The following is a 22,778-nucleotide window of genomic DNA, read 5'->3' as shown; positions in this document are numbered from 1 at the left end:
GAAGAATCAGTACATAGCAATTTCAAGATGCCTACAGACTGACTTTGTGCGCATGCTCCCACCCCAACCCGCATTCTGGTCATTGTATTAAGGGCCTGAAACAATTGAACACAGAAGTAAGGTCACTCTCGTTGTACAAAATGACCTATGTTGATAAGCAGTTTAAGAGTTAGGCTCCCAGTATTTTTTAGTTAGTTACGGGTACTTGGACTTGCAGATTATAGCTGTAACAGGTAAATCACAGGGTATGATAGACCTTGAAGAGTGAGGAAACGAAAGGTCAGCGACAGTTAAACTATGTTTCCCCATCTGTAAAATGAGGAAGTAGAACTAGATTTCCGTGCTTCCTTCCTATTTTAACATTTTATGAATCTACGTAACAAGTGTGATTATAAAAATAGCTAACATTTGGGCTTCTCTGGTGGCGCAGTGGTTGAGAGTCCGCCTGCCGATGCAGGGGACACGGGTTCGTGCCTCGGTCCGGGAAGATTCCACATGCCGCAGAGCGGCTGGGCCCGTGAACCATGGCCTCTGAGCCCGCACGTCCGGAGCCTGTGCTCCGCAACGGGAGAGGCCACAACAGTGAGAGGCCCGCGTACCACACACACACAAAAAAGCTAACATTTAGTGAGCACTTTCTGATCATCTCATTTATTCCTTATAAAAATCCACGAGATAGGTACTAAAATCAATCTTACTTTACAAATGGAGAAACTGGGGCACAGACAGGTCAGTCACTCACCGGGGTTATATTTCTAAGAGGGGAAGCTAATTCATACCCTGGCAGTCTGACTGCAACCTCACTCTTGTTCAATCACCTCCTACTTTATGGCAAATATGCCTCTAGCTTCCAAGCTCTCATTACTTGGAAGCACCACACACAGAGATAAGGCATTTCCACAAAGAGGGCGGACCCCTTGCCGTAAATATTCAGGCCGTCCAACGACCTCTATAGCAGCTCTCAACCTGAGCTACACTTTGTGTCACCTGGGGAGCCTTAAATAGCACTAATGCCTGGGGTCCCACCCTCAGAGATTCTGATAAAGTCAGTCTAACATGAGGTCTGGGCACTGGGACTTTTAAAAAATGTTTCTTAGGAATTCAAATAGGCAGCCCAGATTGAGAATGACTACTTCCAATTTTCCAGGAATGGGGTTTGTTCTGGAGGCAAGTTCTACCCACGCAGGACCAGGTACTGACCTTATGTGTCAACCGTTCATACCTTGATGCAAGATTTTTAATCTGCTACTTATGTAAATTTACCTGTGTTCGTCAGTACCATCTGTTATTGTAGATGAGCTTCCAATAAAAGGTCAGAGCCCATGTCTTATTTGTATGTGTATCCCCAGAGCCTAGTACCATCCTAGAAATTTTATTTCTAATTGGGAAAAAAATGATGAAACCACGCCTAACCATCTCCATATTACAATCACAGGATCTGTTACAGTGACAATAACAGAATCTTAAATCTCACTTAAATCTATCTACTGGTTATTGTTAAACTGAATACTTATCTGCTAGGCTTCGAGATAGTAAAAGAAGCACACTGTGTCCCTGTAGTTTGAGATTTCTTGGGGATGTTCTCGAAGGATGAATAGTGTGTGAGAAATATTATCTAATCTCTGCTAATACGATATGTCTCTGCTTATTTCCATGACCCCGGCACAGGCAGCCTGACAGAGAGATGGTTCCAGGGTCAAGGCAAAGAGATTGAGGCACTTAAGCTTTGCTGACTGCTACAAAAATCGCACTTGTTTTCCTTCATACCAGTATAGCCATCGACCATTACCTGGTTAGCTTTTCCCTCTGTGGTGCCTGGTCTACCTTGCACTGTGCTAGACAAGTTTTCTCCCTCTGACTTGTGTTTTACAGTTCACTTACCCATAGAGGATTTAACCAGGAATCCCTTTATAACACTTCCCTCCTAGATGGGTCTGTTGGTGACACCTCTGCAGACCTGGCCTCAGCCACTAGCACACAGCACTCTCACAATCTAACAGCTGGGTCAGAGTCAGCAAAACCTGTTTTTTAAGGTACAAGAGAAAGAAAACTGTTACTTGCCATTTGACCATAATCAGGAACTAGTGGAGGAACAGATGCCCACTAGCTTCTCTGCAATAGCCACTCTTCTGAAATCGTTCTTCAGTTCATTTTCTCCATCTCTTTGAAGCTCAGTGCACGTGGTTGGACCACGGAAGTCCAACCAAAGGATGGACCACCCATCCAACCATTTGACCCAAGCTGATCAAACAACCCTTCCACATTCCTGTTTTCTCAGCTCTAGGGATGTACTTATGTGGAAGCCAGCCACCTACAGCATTCCACTCTTTCCTCCTTTAAAACAAAACAGTCCGTCAGTCCCAGCCTGTCTTCCCACATTGTCCTTCTGTGGGCTAGGGTACTAGAGATGAGCTTCTTATTAAGATGTTTTCATTTAGGGTAGAAGGCTAGAACTTATCCTTACTTCCCTGGTCTGGACAACTTAAAGCATTCCCCACCGACATCTACCCCACATTCTAGAATATTCTGAACCACAAGGGCATAACATAAGCCATGACTGTGCGTGACGCACTGCGAGGTTGTGGCAATGACACGTCGGTGTTTGCAGACGGGTCCAAGGATCCCCTGTAATAATACCACTATCACTCCTAGGTGTCCCTGTATTTTATGAGAGGGGGAGAAGCGAATAGAATCACAGGAGTCATATAAAGCACTGCCAGTGACCTCCAGCCAAGAGCATGTATGCCACAGCCCTAGCCAGACCACAGTCACTGACACTCTTAACAGTTATGTTGATTATACATTATTGCAGTGATTTAAACCGGGTACACCCATAGGACTGTGGCTAATCAAGGGTCACAGCCACTGGCCTATCATTAAAAAGTGCCAATCACTCATTTCTTTGGGTGATAACATCTGTCTGATCTTCCAAGAACTAAGAAAGCTAAGACTTAACACGTTACACCAGGTACAATGGAAAACTATTACCTAAGAGCCTGGGCATATAATACATTTTAGATTGGAAATGTATTCAGGCCAGGGCATGCTGTATTGTCTGGGCACTCTATACATACCTTATATTTATTAAATTGTGATAATCCAGCTAGAGAAGTTTCATAAAATTGCTTAAATTTAAACGAAATCCATTGGTGAAGAAAATATTTTCTGACCTGTCAGTTCTGCCAAATCAGTCCTTGGTGACCAGTACGATGAGTCATGTCACAGCTGGCCTGCTCTCACATCCAAAGTGTGTTCTAAGAAGAAAGCAACTTAGCCATAAGAACTTTTCGCTTCATGCCATGGTATCATTGCTAAATGACGCATCATAAGCCTTTGAAGCAAATGAATCAACACATACAGACATCTCCCAATTTGTAGGTATCTTGAACAAACCACCTTTAAGATCATTTTCTTTTGAAAATATCCTCAACTGAACAGTAGAGCCAAAAGGGGGGGAAAAACCCCCATCAATCACATTTACATTGCATTTTGGGGGGGGCACTAATATCTTTGGCTGATGTGAGATTATTCTTAGTGTCCCATATAAATAAAAACACGAAAAACTTTACAGTTTAGTTTGATGAAATAAAAAGAAAGGCAATTCACATTATTTATAATTTCACATATACAATGCTGTGTTACTAAGCAATGAACACTTTCATAAAAAAATTTATTTCACACTTTTATACAAATATCCACAGGTATTTTTCTAATCATGAAATAATTTCACAATGCTAGTTAGTATAAAAATGTATCAAATGCAAACAGACCAGTGACTTGACTTGAGATGACATTTTTAACAACAATAAATTTAAACACCACTACATTCTTGCTGCTTTTGTTGTTGAACCACCCTTGTACCCCCCCCCCCCCACCTTTTAGGACATTCATTTTTATAACAAAGGTCTATAAACACTTTCAAAATATCAGCTTCTGAGCAACCTATACGCCAGTGCACCAGGTTGCAAGTTACCTAAGCAAGAAACTGAGATTTTAAACACTGTTATGACCTGTTTTAGAGAAATCTTTGTAAACAAAATATCACTTATATAACTATTTTTGTTTTGAAAATTCCAAAGTACAACTAGTATCTTAAGGGCATAACATTTCTGAAAAGAAAAAAAAAATTAAAACTACAAAGCAACAATGGCACACGCAGCTGTATTTTGTTCTTTTAAAAGATTCTGAGATGCTGCTTACACTATAGCCAAACAAATTAGCACCTGTTTGCTGTTGCGCCCCATATAACTTAACATTTTGAAGTACAGTGATTTTTTAAAATTTAGTTTTCATATCTATTCAATCTCTATTGAATGTATTATATAATAATATCTTCCTCCTCCCTCCCCTTCATCTTTAAAATTAAACAATTTTAAGTTCTTTTTTAGAGTAGTCAAAGTCTTTTGGGGGATGCAGACGGGAGAGGAAACAAAGCAAAAAACAGAACATCAACTCACTGATTAAATGCTTCCAATAACATTTAAAAATGTCAAAGCCACAATGTTTTGACTTTTGGTATCAAGTATTCAGTAGTCTTACGCTGGATCGGTTTGGGTCTACCCTAGGTACTCACCGCTTCTTTCAAGTCCTGAATATACAGTATTTTCAGCAGTGACTAAACTGCACTAAAGTCCAACAAACAATCCCATCATTTCCAAGAGTTCCTGAAAGTTATAGCATGAAATTCAGAAATATCACACAGAGCTCTAAACTAAAAAATATCTGCTGTCTTTAAGAATTAAACATCTTACAGTTAAATCCTATTTCTTAAATGTTTTGGGTCTGGAGGGAGGGGGTAAGGGCTGCCATGAAGGGAGATGTTTTAATAACTTAAACTTATCTGTAAAGTAAAACAACTCTGATACATTTATAAAGAATTACTGTTTTCTTTAGGCAGTCAATAATTTAGGTCCAACCAACGACCTCTCGTGTTCTAATTCTGATTGCTTAATCCAACCTGAAGGGTAAACTGGAGAATCTTTGGCCTGTTAGTCAATAACAAAATGGTTTGTAAAAAAGAAAAATAAATACCATATACAAATAAGTATAACTAGCATTCAAATCTGTTATGCCTGTGTGTTTTAGTGAAAGGGGAATTAAACCTCTGTGTATTTGGTGTGAGCAGGTATTCACACATCTAGGAAATGGAAAAACATGGCAGGATGGCAGCATCACCTTCTATTGCACACTTAATTTATGGGAGCACTTTAAACTGAACCCAGCTACCCTGACGGCATAGTCTTGTAACACAGGACAGTTGACTTGCAGCTTCTCTGGTCCTGCGAGAAGCACGTTTGCAGAGGTGGTGCCGAGGTCAGGACAGTCACTCTGTTGGTGCAGTGGTTGTGGTGGCTTCTTCCAGCTATACCATCAAGAGGATGTGGCAGGTCCTTCCCCAGCACAGGTAAGTCAGTCACACCAAAAACAAAGGCAACCCGGAACATTAAATTAAGGCAGTTAAAGAAAAATCCATTCCAACAGCCTTCAAATTGGCCGTGTAAAACAGGAGCCTCAGGCTACATAACAGTGTCCACAGTTAAAACTGTAGGCTTGTACTGTGTGTAGTCTGTCTGAAATCTGTTTTCAGGTATTGAACAGGCTTTTCAATCCATCTGAATTTCTGGGTTGGGGAAAACAAAAAGCAGTTTGGGTACTGTGAAGCTTTTTTGGCCCCCCTAGGAGTAGCTTTCATTTTCATTCCACCTTGTGATCCACTGTTTTTTTTCAAGGTTATCATTATACTTTTCATCTTGGATCTCTCGCTCCTCTTTCCGGATCCTTACAGCATGGTATCGGGGAACACTATCGTCGTACCTAGAGCGTTTAAAGAATCCACACTGGAGGCAGGGGAGAAAGACACAGAAACAAATTAAATAATTCCAACAAGAGCAAGTCCACTAGATGGCAATGTCTAAGCTTTCTGTTCACCTATGCCTAACTTTGGACTTGGACAAAGAATAAAACACATGGTTTTCTTTTAAGAAGGAACCAATAGGTCAAAAAGAAATGATAACAGCCGGTGGGGATAAACGGAAGAGAACAGCTGTAAAATTGGAAGAAAAGTCCCTTTTTCCATCTTGTCCTTCCATCTTACAACAATGTTAGTTGCCTCTAACAGTTGAAGAGCTTATGAAACAGTGCTTCCATTTTTTATAATCGCAATACTGTATGTAAAAGATCTAATTTTCAGATTATTAGAACATCATGTTAGTTTCAAGAACACATTTTTTTCCCAAGGCCGTACACCAAAGATTATTTCATGCCCTCTTCCACTAACAAAATGGAAATCAGGTCACAAATATTTTATAAATTACTACTTGAAGTGGGTCAATTTAAGAAATCTCTCCTCCAAGGCTCCAGTACTTATCTCTCAATAGCTAGAAGGTAATTTATACTGCCTGGATTTCCAAACAAAGCTTCCAAACTAAGCTGTTTCATTAATAAATCATGTAGTAACTGTGTCCTGCAATAAAAGCATTTATGTACTGCAAGGAATTTGAGGAAACTATCACTTGACTGAATTTCAGAGCATCCCCTAATTTCTTTTTTTTTGGCGAAAAGACCACCTTTACATTTAAATTATTAATGAATATATATTTTATTGATCTTTAAAAAATATTCAATCTGATCCAAAGTAGATTTTTATTGAGAACATATCTGGAAATTTAAAAATCAGATTGAATTTTTTAAGTGAATAAAATATATATGTATTTTTTAAAAAGATGTGTTTTTAATTTAAAACTGCAGATAAAAGGTGGATGAGGAAGATACTTAGAATGGTTGGTTAATGTGTTTACTATGTGACATCAACAGGAACAGAACATTTGTTTTGAATGATGTTAAGTTATAAGAATGGCATGGGACAAAATGAAATTATGTACGAAGTTATCACTGAGTCAATGGGAAAAATGGACCAAGAAGTTTTGTTCTAAGGCCTTTTCTATTTTCTGCAAAAAAGCCAAAACAACTATCTGTTGGAGTATGTGGCTCTTCCCCATTTAAACAAAGAAGAAATCAAGGGTGATACAGAAAACTGAAATGGAATTGGGATTCATCGTTGACAGTGCCATGGAAAGGGATTATAGGGGTAATTCTACCCTCTCATGCCCACAGAAATGGAAAAAGGAATCTCTGCCATTCCCATTTCCGTGGATTTACAAATAAGAAAAGCCAAATACAAACTTAAAATCAACTGAGACCCAAGGTTGAAAAAAATCTCTAGGAACAAGGAACAAGGTCAAACTCCATTACAACGTTCTGAAATAAACTGTCCAGAGCATTTTTATATTAGAATTTTGTATATTGAAGGCCATGTGGCAAAGAATCATCTTCTGAAGTTGACCATAATGTCCATCACGCCAATAGTTAGAGTTTGTTGCAATGGTCTTTGACCCATGGTAGATATGCAGGGAAAGGAAGTTGCATGCTTAGCTCGCATAAAACAATTTCTGAGCAACAATAAAAGCATTCCAAGCCTTCCCCCATCACTTCATAGCAAGGAGATCAAAAAGATGACAGTGAGAAAGGCTTCTCTTCAAGAGAAACGCAATGTTTCCAACATGCAATAGGTTAATGAGGCAGTCAACACAAGCTTCTGTCTGTGGGAAATTCCAAAATGGACAAGAAATCTGGGATGATTTCTTATACATCTTTGAAATTCCAAGTGAGATGCTACATACTGGATTAACAACACATGGCAAACTGGGCTACTGTGGAGGTCTAAAGCCTCCTTTTTTGTGTACATAGGTTGCCGTTTTCTTCATTGCTGTGGGTAATGTTTAATAACAACAACAACACCACAAAATTACTCACCTGCAATGAAAGATGCTTTGTGCATTTTTTAAAAACTGTAAGCTTTCAAGTGAAATAAATGAAATAAATCCAAGCAAGGCAAGCCAGTGTGGACATTTGGAAACATCTGTTAATGGGACACACACAGCAAGCTGTTGCTTTTAAAGTTAGCCACCACAACCATAGCGGGTCCCACAGCTAGCGATTAAAAAACATTGATCAATTACCAATTACAGAAGTAGATCAATACTACGCATCAGAAGTAAGCCTCTCTTTATCAGACGGCTGAGCATGGATCTCAGCCTTGTGATATGTGGCATCATAATGAGCTTTCTTATTTCTCTTGAAGAAACCACACTATAAGGAAGCAAGGTATTTAGTCAGTGTTAACAGTTTTGTGTATAAAAGCTAAACAAAAGAAAATCTCAGATTTTAACCTGTTTTCTACTTACAGCTTGTTTACAGAGAGACCACTATGCATCAACCAAAAGGGATCAGCCCCTGCGCTGTACTGCATGGTGACAGCAATTAACCCAACTCTATTACCATGGGTCTCTGGTCAAACATTTACATGGATGACATTAGCTGATTGATTTTTCTATTTGTAACCAATCCTAAGGACCAAAATCATCCTAAAATGGAAAATATATACACATCTGATTACAGCTTTGGGTGGTTTCTTCTTGCAGGGAATACGGAGTCTAAAAATAGGCAAAAGATTGACATCTACAGTTTACTGATTCAAAGTGTAAAGAATAAATTCTCTAAGGCTTAGCACAAATCCAAATAAAATAGATTCTGTGAATATTTTTCTGCCCTTCGCAGTGCATTTTATGGAATAAATGCCATTTGCTTGGGGGCCTTGGTGGAGGTAAATCACAAAATAAATTCAAATACACTGTCATGAAACAACGACAGCTGTCATTTTCCCAAATTCTGAACCACCATGTAACACTTAAGTGGTAGGAACCTGTGCTCCTCAGGTTAGGTCACTCTAAATGAGTATAAAGGTATAATTCCACTTTCTACTATAATTTCCTCGTTCAACCGTGGAGAACTTTTTCTACTTACTTTTATCTCATTCATAAGGCCATGGAACTGCCCTTTGATATATAACTTGATTGAACAATTTCTGACCTCCTGGAAAATTCTGCAGCCTAGCCTGGCAACTCACGAAGTACAAATCTTGATCTGCTTTGTACAATGTGATAGCTACTAACCGCGTGAGGCTATTCAGATTTAAATTAAATTTAAAAGTCAATACCTCCGTTGCACTAGCCATATTCCACGTGCTCAACAGCCACATGTGACCAGTGATTACCATAATGGACAGTGCAGCTTCAGAACATCTCCATTATTACAGAAAGTTTTACTGTGCAGCGTTGATCCAGGCTGTTGATCTAGGCTATTCATCTGGATATTCATTTCTGACATTTATTATACAGTGAGCACACCCAGCCAACTTTCAGTAACACGTGCTAGTAAATATCGTGGGAAAAGGAATGAACCACAAACCAAGAGTCCTTGTTATGCCTCTAACTTGGCAACATTCTTAACATCCATGGGCGTGAGCATCTTTGTTTACAAAATGAAGGTGACTGGACCAGGCTGGAGGACTTTTCTCTTATACCCTCAAACAAAACCCTATGCAGAATCCCTATGTTCAAAGCAGATAAAGTCACAACGGCTCTGGCTGAAGTGGGGATACTGCCCCTAGCCCCACCTGCGTAGCTTCGTCTTGGCACCTACGTGGATGTGCAAAACTCAATTTAAAGGCCAGTGAACCAGAGTCCTCTCTGGTCCTCAAAGTCTATTATTTTAGCAAATAAAAGCAAACAGTTCAGTTTCAGAAAGAAAAGCATAAAGTAATAAAAATGATTTTCATGGGGGGGTTGTTGTAGAAGTTGTCTAATTACTTTAGAGTTCACTTGTGAGTCCGGATACTTTAGAACATAAAAAAAAAGGAGAGAGAGATCATCTAGTCCAACCCACTTTCTAAGCAGCTAAGGCAAACCAGTGCCCCAGGGAGGTGAAATGATTTGTCCAAGATTATATAGCTTGGGTTTCTTAACTCTCAACTTACCCTCATTAGAGACTGCCAATAAGATCTGCTTTGAAAAAGATTGTTCTTGTGACCTCTTCTGGAGAGCAGAAGGCCATCCTCAAATATCAAACCTTGCATTCAGTTTTTGATATCAAAATAATTTCCAAAGCATCTCCTATATTGGCGGGCTGTGCTCATCAGACAAACCTACTACCTGAAGTAAACATCAGAGGTAGGACTGGCTAACATCCCATGGGAGGATGGGTCTTGGCATGAGCAGATACCAAGCTTCAATCACACAACTGGAGGACACAGGAAACTTATCTCAGAAAATTATCTTGGCAAGAGGAAGTCACTTGAAAAAATAAAGTGAAAAAGAGATGCCCAATATTTGAAAGTGAGAATCTCCTGAGCCCTGTCCATTATACTCTTGGATCCAAGGAAAAGATAAGGATAGTCTGATCCTAGATATTGTCGGTGGAGTTTCATAATCTGTTAACCTCTCGACCAGACGTGTTTGGAAACCTAGAATTTTTGGCATTTTAGAAAAGTAACACACTGCATACATAATGTCACAGTAATCAAAACATTAGTATTTCTGCAGTGACACTAATGAGTAAAGGATAAAGACCATAAAGAGCCTCTTTTCACATCATGTCAAGTTGTGCTGCTGAATAAGTCATTACAAACTGAGTTTTTTTTTTTTTTTTTTACAAGTTGTGATTGTTGACAAAGGTTGATAAAGGTCTGTGAACCTCCATTACTCACTGAGAATAATCCAAAATCTATAGGTCATAATCTCTGGCAACAAAAGTATGCAACATCTCATACATTTTTTGTAATGTAGACTATTTACTGGTAGAAAGCAGGCGGAAGATACTACATTATATTTGCAGGACCAAATTCTAATGAAGAACATTATATTAAACACGGATCTTCCTTATGTTTGATATAGGCTATGAAAACTACTCTGGGATTCATTAATTTCATGCTTTCCTATTCCTAATCTAGCTGCAACTGTAACAAGCCCCAACTGCTGCCATGAACATTTCTTTACGAAAGTTGAAATTAACCGGGATACAGATTCTGATTAATGTGATACCCAACAATTTGGCTTAGATTCAGAATTTGATCTTAGATGAAGAAAAGGTCATAGTGGTAAGATTTTTTAAATTGTTATTTGCCAAACGTGCTAAATTATATGTGAAAAACACCAAATTTACACACTTAAGAAGCTCCTTATAATGTACAAATACTATATACCTTTAAATACAAAATGTTAGATAGATATTCAGATGTTCATTGTATAATTCTCAAGTTTGCTGTATATTGGAAAAGTTTCATAGTAAAATGTTGGGAAAAGGCAGCAATGAAAAAAATATACTATCAGTGTTAATTTACTTTTTAAAAAACCTGAAATAAAGTTTGTATCACAAAACTCAAGTGCCAGATATGACTTACCTTCCATAGTAAAAATACTAATAGAGCAAGCATCAAAATCCCAGCAAGAATAGCCACTAGGATGATCCACCAAGGTACTCCTGAATATTGAGCTACAGTCTTTGAGGGAAACACAGTCACACGAACCTATGGGGCATAAAAGAAAGCAATATCATTATAAACTGAGGCGAGAATTAAACCATGAGTTTATATTACTAATTCTGCTTCCAGACACATTTTGATCAATGTAGCCTATGGACAGGTGAGATGTCTTTTTGATGTGAGATCCTTTCCTTTAGTAACGGAATACTGCTTTAAGAGACGTTTCTTGGAGATCTTTTCCCAGAACCTGGAAAATGCTGGATTGTGGGGTTTTTTTTAAATAAAGTTATTTATTTTTATTTATGTGTTGTGTCTTCGTTGCTACGTGTGGACTTTCTCTAGTTGCATCGAGTGGGGGCTCCTCTTCATTTCGGTGCACGGGCTTCTCATTGTGGTGGCTTCTCTTGTTGTGGAGCACAGGCTCTAGGCATGTGGACTTCAGTAGTTGTGGCTCACGGGCTCGGTACTTGTGGCTCGTGGCTCTAGAGCGCAGGCTCAGTAGTTGTGTGCACGGGCTTAGCTGCTCCGTGGCATGTGGGATCTTCCCGGACCAGGGCTCGAACCCGTGTCCCCTGCATTTGCAGATGGATTCTTAACCACTGCGCCACCAGGGAAGTCCTGGATTGTGTTTTGACAAAGTAATTATTTCTTTGCTAACTTATGTTTTTAAAATTTTTGTAATCAACAGAAGTAGAGAAAATTGTATAATGAACCATCATTTATTCATCACCAAGTTTCAACAATTATCAATAGGGACACAACCCCAATCTTGTTACATCTATATAACCTGGTATCTTTTTGAGAATGGTCACCTCTCTTAATTAAGCATCCAACAATGGCAACAAAAGGGTCTGTTTATGCACAATAAGCCTACATTCCTTCCTCAGATTTTAAAGACGTTATGAAATATAAAAATAGGGATGGAGCTATTAGATGGTATTAGAGGCATTAGATGGATACCATTCTAATTCTTCCTTAGGGTTGAAACCGAGCAGGACCCTACAGGGCGCCCCCAGCTGACAGCTACTTGGAACCACAGGACTGAGACGGTCATCTCCGAACATAGAAGATTACCTCCTCTCCAGCACGTAGCCCCTCTTTTCCCTACATAATCTCTGAGCAAAACCTGGGGAGCTGGTTCTTTGGGATATGAGTCCACCCTCTCCCCAGGATTGCCAGCTTCCTCGACAAAGCTATCTTTTCTTTTACCTAACACTTCTCTCTCACAACTGGATTCTTGAGCGACAAGAAGCCAAACCTGAGTTCAGTAACAGGATAGCAAACTAAAGATCCTCATAAGAATAAAATTTCCTGAAATGGCTTGGTGTCATCTTCTACAAAATGTGTTTAGACAAACTAGACTCTGGCTTCATTCAGAGGCAGCTTAGAGCTTTAAGTGGCAGCTGATGAGAAGCTTAAGTTCTAAACACTTGATAGCTGGCAAATACCAATTAAATAGAAATAGTGTTTATTTAGAAATCTAAAAAGTTGCTTATGGCAATTTGCTACAACTTGGTTACACGGGTTTAGAAATTCAAGTGGAGTTTTGTAACGCCAGGAGACTTTTTGTTCCCAGGAGATGATCTTTCAAAGCACATAAAAGACCTGGTGAAAGCTACAAATATGATTTTGTAAACTATACTGATTAGAGATCTACCAGTTTGAAGTTTCTGATATTTTTGAATTTAGAGAATATAAAGTGAAGGGTAAAGAAAACTTAGAGGGAAAAATTTAATTTCTGAGAAGTGTTTCTATTCACGTATTCTAAATTAATATTGAATTCTGGATGCTGCCTAAAAATGCTTCTGTGTCTACACTGTGATTCAATACTACTATACTAGAACTCTTTCTTTAAAAATCTCTTAAAGTACTTCCCTTCCTACTTATCCTAGAAAACAGCTTCTCAACCTCCTTTGGCTTATGGAATATACTTAAAAGTAAGAAATGCTTTCCTTTAAACATTTAATAGGAAAGAATTCACTTTTAGAGTTTTTAGCATAAACACCTTTCTCAGCTACTATGTTTCCTGTTATGCTCTCAATGAGGTTTCACTCAAGCTCCCAGCCCCAGGGAGGGCCTCATGGCTCACTTCTGTTGCCTCCCATCCCCCAACAGGTGTCCTAGCTTTAAGCTAAAACAACCCTTTCTTGAGATTACTGGTTCAAGCAGAGGGGTACCCACGAAGTGGGGAAGAAAGAATGGTGAGAGACTGGTGAAGAAATAATATAGTTGATGTGACTGCTAAGACAGACTATTCTAAAATAAAAAGATTATTTCAATTAGCCTATGCTTTATCTCATTTAACTTTGCTTCCCTAGTATGTAGCACAGGGAAGCCACACAGTGTGTCCCTGGGGCAAGGTGATGACTTGGAAGGGCCATCCTCATGTTTAAGAATAAGCTCTGATGAAACCTTGAAGTGGAGAGTGGAAACTGGTCCACGGCAAGGGCAAGCAGCCTTATAAGTCACACCGCATACCAGAGCCTTTTAAATGGCTGATCATAGGGGGAAACCATGCCCATAAAAGGCTGCAATCCAACAGCATAAGGGCTGAACAAGGTAGTTTATTTTGCGGGTTGGGGCTGGGGTGGTGTGTGGTTTTAAAAACTAAAACAACTCACTGTGCATCAAAGACTGAGGACTGATGCTAGGGGCTGGGCCACACATTTAAAGGCCAGATGTGCTCTGCAAACCCAGTGTGTGCAAGGCCACAGTGCGGTCCAGGAAGGCGAGAGAGGCCAGTCAGCAAGATTTTATTGTTTGTTTCCTTAAATTGTCAACTGTGTGTGTGTGTGTGTGTGTGTGTGTGTGTGTGTATGACAGTCATTCTCCAGCTGGGACTGAGAATGGGGGTTGCGTGGAGCTGGCCTTAGAATCAGGTGAGGGGAGACCAACTGTGAGCTGCGACTCCCAGAGCTCGGGAAGCCTTGTCTCATCTTGTCACAGCAACTGTTACTGATGGACAATGACAGGTTCAGGCCAGCAGAAATTACTCCAACTCCAAAATCAAAAAAAATTTTTTTGGTTTCATTAAAATCTAGGCATTTCCATAGGGATGACCTGTGCATGTGAACCTCATCCATCATGTGTCCGTAAGGGGAAAAAGGGCTTAACTCTGCTGATGCATTAAATTCCATCACCAGTGAGCAGTGCTGAGACCACATTAGCTTGCCCCCAGCCAAACCGTTTCCCTACATCACTCTGTCATGTAATAGCCTACGCTCTTATTGAACATCAGTATAAGAAACCCCCCAATGAAGGGATTTTCCTATCTTTTACAAAACTCTCTATTAAAGACACCATCCCCTTAGTGAGTGTTCTTCATATCAGAAATCCATCTTATAAAAGGATCCATATCTCAAGTCCTTCTCTGAATTTAGAACCAAAAAAAGAAAAGCTCCTCCCCCCGAAAAATGATGTGCCTACTCTCACCTATCACATTCTTTCTCATCTTTGGCAACCAGGAAGCTTAGACACTCTCTTCCTACTTCCTTAGGAATGAAATGGGGGTATATAAGTACAACCCACAGGTAATCTCCTTCCTCCTCGACTGACTTCAACAGTTCTCTCCCAGTTCGCGATCTCCTAGACCGTGAAATTCTTCACAATTGACACTATCTTGTTCAACTTTGCTTCTCTAGCATTTTTGCAGGGAAGGCACGCAGTGTGTCCATGGCTAACTGGATTGTTAATTGGATCAATTTAATTGATACTAAAGTTTTAGTAACCATCTTAGCTGTTTCAGTTAGGTGACCAGCTCTCTCTGACTTTGTTGTAACAATATCTTGAAAGTGTTTTATTAAGAAATGAACACAAAACTCTTGAAATTAGTTGGGTTATAAGGAAACAAAGGCTTTTTTTTTCATCTTTTTAAAGCCAGGATTAGAGTAAAAGCAATGGGAAGATGTTTCAATATTAACACCAAAAGACAAGACTAAATTACTCAACCTCCTTTGCTTCTATCTCCAAAGAAAAATGATCTAGACACTGGAAAGGAGAGAGGAACCAAGATATAAATGAAATTGAAACCCTCAGTAAGTGAGGGAATAAAAAATGAAGGCATCCTGACACTTGAATTAAGTTTGAATCTTTAGGCCTCCCAAAACTGCACCTTAAAATCTAAAGAAACGTGTAGATATGATATCTGAGCTACTATTTTATCTCAGAAATCAGTTAATAGAAGAGGTAACAGAAGACTAGAGATTACAAAAAAAGTCTCGGTTTTCAAAAGAAATGGGTTCTAAACATGAGACTAATAACCCGTTTTCAAATCTACCAATTATTAAACAAATCAAGTAGGATTACAGCAAAGATTCCAATTCCCGTTGGTAGGCATGGGCTCTCAAAGCCCGAAGAACATGAAATACCCAAGAGAACCTCATCTGCATTTGTGGCCCAGCCATGAGACTGGGTAAGAGGGGACTTAGTTCCATTATCTTCGAGAAAACAAGAGGACCTGATGAGGGGGCTCTGAGCCCGAGGTCTGGTCTTAACTCCACATGCTGGTCCTGTGACCCTGAGGGAGAGACAACCTTCCTTTTTGGACTCAAGTTTTCTCATCTAAACTTGAGATTTGGGGACTTAATGGGGAACAAGTGTCACAGAGCCAAAGAACAGGAGCCCTGAGGTCAGACAGGTACAGATTTCAATCCAGGACCCCAAATGACATCCCGTCTCTGTGCCTGCTTCCTTTTTTGTAAAGTGGGTACAATGTCTACCTTGGCATTCTTCTGCAGTCTAAATGACAGCATATCGGTAAAGCAGCTAGTAGATGGCAGACACTTAATTAACATTTTATTAATGTTAGCTAGTCCCTTCCCCCTAAGGTGTTCTTTCTCTTGGCAGCTCTAAAAACTCAGCGGTTCTCAGGGTTGCTGATTAAAAGTCACAGGAAGTTTCAGCAACTGCCTTCAGTCAGAGAGGGAGTTAAAGGATTCTCAGGGAGGGTGTAGTTTAGTTGACAGTCCTCATGATGCCTTATTAATAAGAGGTAGAAAGCTGGGCTGGAGTAACCTGCAAAGTTAATGTAAGGCCAGGGTGAGGGTACGTCCTGGTGAGCCTGGGGCAGTCCTGGCTTGCACCAGGTGACCCAGCATCCTGCCCAGATAAACATGTCCTGGTTTGGATGATAAATTTTAACAGCTAAGGGCCACTATATCCCAGAAACCAAGGTGATCGGGAAGACTCACTGGATTTTCAGCTGGTGAGAGGACTGAAGCCAGGACACTGTCATAAATACATCAGTAGATCAGCTTCAGGACAGTAATTCACAATCCTTCCTTCTCCATTCATTCTCTTTTGCAAAACATTCCCAACTGTAACCTGCCGGCATTTACTTTGCGAGCTTGATACAAGCCCCTGTGGGTGTCAGACCCCGACAAGGAACCTCTGACTAGTGGTACACAAGCTCCTACTCTTGTTCAATAGTTTTCTTAATTACCTGGAGGAAGACATAGTAGGCATGCCTCTTGGTTTTAAAAAAGATAAAGCTTGCAGGGATAGAAAGTTAACAAAGAGCAAATGACCGAGACTCAAAAGTATGCCGTAAACCCAAACCACGGACCAAAAGTAAATCACATAAAATGCAAGGATACACCTAAAGGCATGCATTTAGATTTTGTAAATTTGCTCAAGGGTGGGATATGGGAAATACCGCTTGACAGCACATTCTGATGAAAACACCTGGAAGTTTCAGCAGAACGCAAACGTAAAAACGGTAGCCACTAGAAATGCAAACCATCCTCAGCAACCGTTTCAAAACCAAATTTCAGGCTGAACTAACAGACGCTTGGGTCTGAGACACCGGGAGGCAGGTTCGGGTAAGCTGAAGGCCTGGGGCCGGCCCAGGAAGGGCAGAGACCCGGAACCAGTTCAGCTGCGCCAGGGCAGGACAGAAAACTGAAGAGCAGGGTGCTTAGCTCTGAAGAGACCTGTCCGAGGAGGCATGACGGTTTCCTTCAATTATTTCAAAGGATAACCAGAGACTGATTTTACAAGATTCAACTCTGGATTCCTATATAGAGATCGTTTCTAGTAACTGCTGCTGGCCACACATGCCACGAGCTACCCCATAATGCAGTGAGGCTACCGTCACTGGGGACACGCTGACAACGGTGACAAGCATCAGGGGCGGTACAAGACGTGGGAGGTGCACCCATTCTCTCCTTGAGCCAAGAGCTCTCAAATCTACCCCACGCACCACAGATCGAGATGACCCGGGAATCACTTCTTTCTGCAATGATTCCGTTGAAACGCTGCTTGGGGTGGGCCGCACCTTAAGATACCATCTGCTTTCTCCTTAAAGGGGGTGACAGTGCCGTGAGGGAAATGAGTTGCAGAGCAGCACATCCTCAGGCCACGGGCATGGGGTGGAGGAGAGAGATCTGCTCTGAGCTGAGTGAAGCCCGGGGACCCCTCACCTGAGTGCCCGCATTGGGCAGCTTAATATTCTCGGTGGCAGCAGTTACATCAATGGAAGCCCGCACGAGGATGTCCAGGTAGTTCATCTTGGAGTACTCCTGTCGGAGACAAAGTTAGTGAAAGCATTAGTGAAGAGGAAAATGTCCTGGGAGGTGGCAGACAACTTGAGGGGCACAGCCCGGCGGCGGAGCCCACCTCCAGAAATGTGCTGTTCCAGAGCCTCGAGCGCAGAACCACGGAGGCCTTGCTGTCCAGCCCTCGGATCGGACACTTGATGTTCACACAGTTCACGTTCACGCTGCAGTTCTGGGGAGAAAAGGAAGAGCAGGGGTTACGGCGCAGGGGTCTGGGGAAGGCCTTCCCGCCACCTCCTGTCAAACATTCACAGCTCTTGAAAAACACTTACGAGGGTCTGGTATTTTCTTTCGGCAAATAAAGAAAGTTTTCTACCATCGTCTGTCTGTCTTTCAGCAATTTCTCGTTTCTTTCTTGAGCTGTGAGCCTCCTGAAAAGAATTACATCCAAAAATAGTTCCACCTAAGGTAATTTTTTGGTACTACTGTACAAATGTCTTCAGCTCTCCCTCCCCAAACAGTGCCAAATTCACATGATTGACAATTAATCTTCACCCTTCTCCCATCACCAAAGGCGCAGAAATAATTTAAGTGTAAAATCCACCAGCCTACCTTTAGTTTCAGGAAGTTTATTTCATTTTGTGGCTGACAAGCTATCTTTTCCAATCCTTTGGATTCTACTTTCACCAAATAAAGCAACCATTTGCCATTACTAATTTCTTTTGGCCACTGGATGTTCAAGGTTGCTGTGCCGAGGTTTTTAAGAGGCTTGCCCAAGTTAATCACCTGTTAGAAAATAATACGTTATTATCTCAGTGTAATTCCCTCAACATAAAATTAAGTAAGCAGTTCCTGTTGCCAAGAGAAAAAAAGCCAAAGTATCTGGCATAATACTACAATAAAAGCACAGTTTCCAAAAATGGAGTATGGATAGGGCATTCAAAATAGAGACGTGTGCTTAAAGATTCCTGTCAATAAAAACAGAAAGAAAAGAGAGATCGAAGAGAAATAATCGTTCATTCCATCCAGGAACAACTTTTGTTGTAACAGAATCTGCAGTGTAGATATGCCAGGCTCTCAACAGACCCAGGAAAAAGCCACATGTGTGTTTGTGTATCGCTCTGTAACCACACTGCCTGGCAGATGACCAAGCCTGTGCGGTGGCAGTGCACCCACCACCTGCTTCTGGGAAGCCCCACCTGCTGCAAAAATGAAGCTGCCCCCGTCCTTACTATGCAGGGGAGGCTTGGGATAACAACTGACAGACCCGGAGTAGGACCCTTCTGGCAGCCAGGAACCCACGAGTGCAAGCTGGGGGCAGGCAGGGAGCAATTCCCTGCAGCAGAAATCGAAAGAATTTCTGTGGAGGACTGCTCCGGAACCCACAGACCTCTCCTTCAGCCACAACTGCCTAGGTGCCATGACCACCACCCACTACCTGTCCCATCCATGTCTGCAGAGCTAAGAGGTGCTTTCAGAGGAGAATTCTGCCTCTTCACCTTGTTGCAGTCCCTGGTGGGCCCATTCTTGCTACTTCAGACTTTCACACCTCAACAACGGTCACTGTGTTTTCAGGAGCATGACTGGAGACACACAGACCTCAACGTGCCTATGACTTAGGAGCCACCTCTGTACCATGAGAATACGTTCATTCAACGGGACCAAGAGCCACTGGGATCGCCTACTTTGAAATGGGTCAGAGCAACCACTAGTCTTCCTTACTGGCATATGCCAAACCCACATTCACCATCACAAAACTGGGCTCGGGAAAGGTCGTGAACATTAACCACAAGCAACAAGACAGAGGACCTTATAATAGAGAAAGAAAGAAATCATAACACATTCTAAAGCCAGATAGAAATTACTTTGAGATTTTTGTTTTACAGACAGACTCTGGAGGGGGAAAAATCGATTCTTCCTTTCTCTCTACACCAAACTCCAACTCTCTAGGACCAAACTGAACTGGATTCTGAACAGAATCTTATGTTGAATGACAGTTGTGGTTCTCCATTCTGGAAAATATGACTTCTACACTAAGCCAGTATGCTGTTGAAAAGCTGGCAAACTCACTTTATCATGTGTATTTATTGTTATTTATTAAAATTACATATTCAAGACCATATACAGCACATGTTAGCTTTCAGTACACAGAACAGAAGGGCCAACTGCGGCCACTTACCCTGAACTCATACTCAATTAAACTTCCCACTTCCTCTTCAGATTTCATAGCTTGCTCACCAATGACTGTACCTCCAAAATACACCTGGGAAGGTTTAGCAACTCTGTTAAATTAAAAAACACCGGTTTTAGTGAGGATCGTAAACGGTCCTTTCAAACACTGATTTGTTGTGCTAAACACAAACACTTACCCGGAGACCGATAAAAGCAGTTCAATAACCACTCTTGCTGTAGCTGTAATTGAAGCCAAATTATCCTGATTGCTTGTTCTGAAAATGAAAAGGAAACAATAGGGTTTTATTTTAACAGTCAGTTTTCTCATTAAATTACACTTCTTTTATGCTTTAGATAAAGGCCAATTCATTGACTGGCTGTGTTTTCATGAAACAATTCTGAAGGGAAGGTTGAAAGAACTCTTACGTTTCCAACTTCAGATTAATATCCAGATCTGTGGTGTCAAAGGTGATCTCGGTTGTACTTAAAATTAAATAAAAAGTAACCTAAAAAACAGAAATAGCTGTTAACACAGACTGAGCATATCGACACTGTAGTGTTATTTGAAACATTAAAATACAGTATGTAAAGGCATCACCCACACTGGAATTTCTTTTAAAAGGATTCCCAAGCTCGCAGTCTGCTTGTGAGCCGTTCTGGTTTGCAACACAACTCAACTGTTTCTCCTGTAACAGAAGAACATACCAGATCACAACACATTCACCGGCCACACAATGTTTTTTCCGTCCAACATGGTCTCCAGAAATACTTACAGGGAAAGCCCTCAGTTCTCTATATGCAGAATAAGTCAAAGTGTCCGGAAAAGTGGCGACGAGTTTAGCTTCATGAGCGTCATCACCATCTTTGGTGGGATTCTTTGGGTTGGAAGGGCTGTTTGTCACTGTTATCTCTAAAGCAATGTCCTTCTGATCTTTTAGAACTAGTTCTGGTACACCTTTTTGACTATTGAAAACAAAAGGAAAATGACAAAGCTCTCAACACATTTTCAATAACCCTTCACAAAAAGTCACTGCAAAGCCAGAGTCATTTTTGCTAGTGCTACGGAGCAATTCTTACATTGGTAAATAAGAAAATTTGTCTTGATTTCCTTCTCGGGTACAAAATTTATATTCTAGCTTAAGGTTGCTGTTACATACGTTGTCGTCTCCACATCCCTCTTTTAAGAAGTGCACCTGTAGGAAAACAAAATCGTTGTAATTTACATCACTTAGGACTCTAAATAGGTGACTGTTTCCATACAGTTCATTTCCCTGTGTGACAATTACGACAGCAGAATCCAAGCTACAAACATGCTTTGCATCAAACGCCCACTCTGTCCTTTAATGAAACTGTGTTTTCAGAACACTCTGGCCAGGGCACTGAGGTGCTGTAGGAGAGTAAAGAGTAAACCTGGCTCTGCTGCTCACTCAGTTGTATGGCTTTGGGCGAGTCACTTAACCTTTCAGAGTCTAAGTTTCATCACAGGTGACACGGGATACCACCTCCCTACTATACAGGGTTACTGTAAGAATTACCAATAATAATGACAGTGCTACCTAACACATGATTACATATTTTAACTCATGTAATCCTCACAAGGGACCTATGAGGTATATACTATTCAGAGCCCCATTGCACAGATGGGGAAACAGAGTTCAAGGTCAGGAAAGCAAAGGGCAGAGTATCTTGCACTGTGCTAAGGGGTGCTCAATAATCACACTGATAAATAATGAGGAAAACGGTCTCCTTGCTTGTCACGTTTAACGTGACTATGGAGCTGGCAATATACACAAGAAACATTAATGTGACTATGACATTGAGATATATTGAAAAGTATACAAGGAACTATGCTTGATGACAATCAACTACAATGTGCAGATTTAGGCATCAGCCCCCAAGCCTAACTCACTCGTGAAAACCTTCGTCCGTGAGCCATTAGAACCAGGTGCCTCAGAGTGGACACTCCAGTATGAACTAGATTTTGACAACAAGTACAAAACGCCAAATCAAGATGTCACCACTCCCCAGCCTAATCTGGCATCTCAGCCATCCTAAACCCTAGCAAACAGACCGCACCTCATACGTGGTATACAGCAAGCCATCCGATCTAAATTTTTCTTCCTAAGATTACAGAGGCTACATTAGGCACTAAATGACTATCTCACTGTTAATACATTTTCGCCTTGCTGAATTTTGATACTCCTTGATTTTCACGTTCAGACTAACAACAGTTTCTTTTCTACATTTTAATGCTCTCAGTGATCAAATACAATGCATTTTTCTTCCTCCATACAGCTACAGGAGAAACTTGATGTGAGAATAGTAAGTTCTGTCAATTATAGCCTCAGTAAGTTGCAGTGGCCAAAAATTATTAAGAAAAATACTCTCTGGCTCCAATTGTACCCTGTATGTTCACTGCTAATTTGGGAAACATTTTCTGCAACAAACCTTGCATATGTTAAAAAGCTTATTTACTGCCAAGGAATGGCCTTTAGAGCAAATCAATCACTGGTTCTATTGCCTTCAGAGATGTCTGATTTAGCACAATAACAGGGCAAACAATTGGCAAAATGAAAGTCAGAAAGACTTACATCTGTATGAACAGACTTGGGTTCGTTTGCATTCAGAATTGGAAGAACTTCTGGAAGTGAATTCACTCGCCTCCGAGTGCTCGGCTCTTGGATCTCTACTGAAGCTGTTATGGGGATGGGACGCAGTTTATCTCTGATATTTTC

General features: G+C 40.8%; 1 protein-coding gene across 3 annotated transcripts in view; it reads right to left on the bottom strand.

Annotated features, from left to right (window-relative positions):
* Nucleotides 1-950: 950 nt before the first annotated feature.
* Nucleotides 951-22,778, bottom strand: part of ITGA6 (integrin subunit alpha 6) — a 77,792-nt gene continuing 55,964 nt past the window's right edge. Inside the window, exons 13-26 of one of the 3 annotated variants that reach the window (XR_013828606.1) lie at nucleotides 22,635-22,778; nucleotides 21,121-21,236; nucleotides 20,817-21,006; nucleotides 20,646-20,729; nucleotides 20,470-20,549; nucleotides 20,241-20,318; nucleotides 20,051-20,153; nucleotides 18,484-18,657; nucleotides 18,204-18,302; nucleotides 17,993-18,103; nucleotides 17,797-17,895; nucleotides 11,297-11,422; nucleotides 3,171-5,837; nucleotides 966-2,021 (exon numbers count right to left, since the gene is read on the bottom strand). Coding sequence is in view for 2 of the 3 variants with exons in the window: in XM_079923534.1 (XP_079779660.1) it covers nucleotides 5,676-5,837; nucleotides 11,297-11,422; nucleotides 17,797-17,895; nucleotides 17,993-18,103; nucleotides 18,204-18,302; nucleotides 18,484-18,657; nucleotides 20,051-20,153; nucleotides 20,241-20,318; nucleotides 20,470-20,549; nucleotides 20,646-20,729; nucleotides 20,817-21,006; nucleotides 21,121-21,236; nucleotides 22,635-22,778 (1,566 nt within the window). In the remaining variant the exon portion in view is untranslated. Of the gene's footprint in view, nucleotides 5,838-8,018; nucleotides 8,149-11,296; nucleotides 11,423-17,796; nucleotides 17,896-17,992; nucleotides 18,104-18,203; nucleotides 18,303-18,483; nucleotides 18,658-20,050; nucleotides 20,154-20,240; nucleotides 20,319-20,469; nucleotides 20,550-20,645; nucleotides 20,730-20,816; nucleotides 21,007-21,120; nucleotides 21,237-22,634 lie in introns of all 3 variants that reach the window. The other 2 variants (XM_079923535.1, XM_079923534.1) reach the window with 2 other exon arrangements.

The sequence above is a fragment of the Stenella coeruleoalba genome (assembly GCF_951394435.1).
Source record: "Stenella coeruleoalba genome assembly, chromosome: 6".
NCBI lineage: Eukaryota > Metazoa > Chordata > Mammalia > Artiodactyla > Delphinidae > Stenella > Stenella coeruleoalba.
Note: the sequence above shows the minus strand (reverse complement) of the source record. Positions and strands in the feature narration are given on the sequence as shown.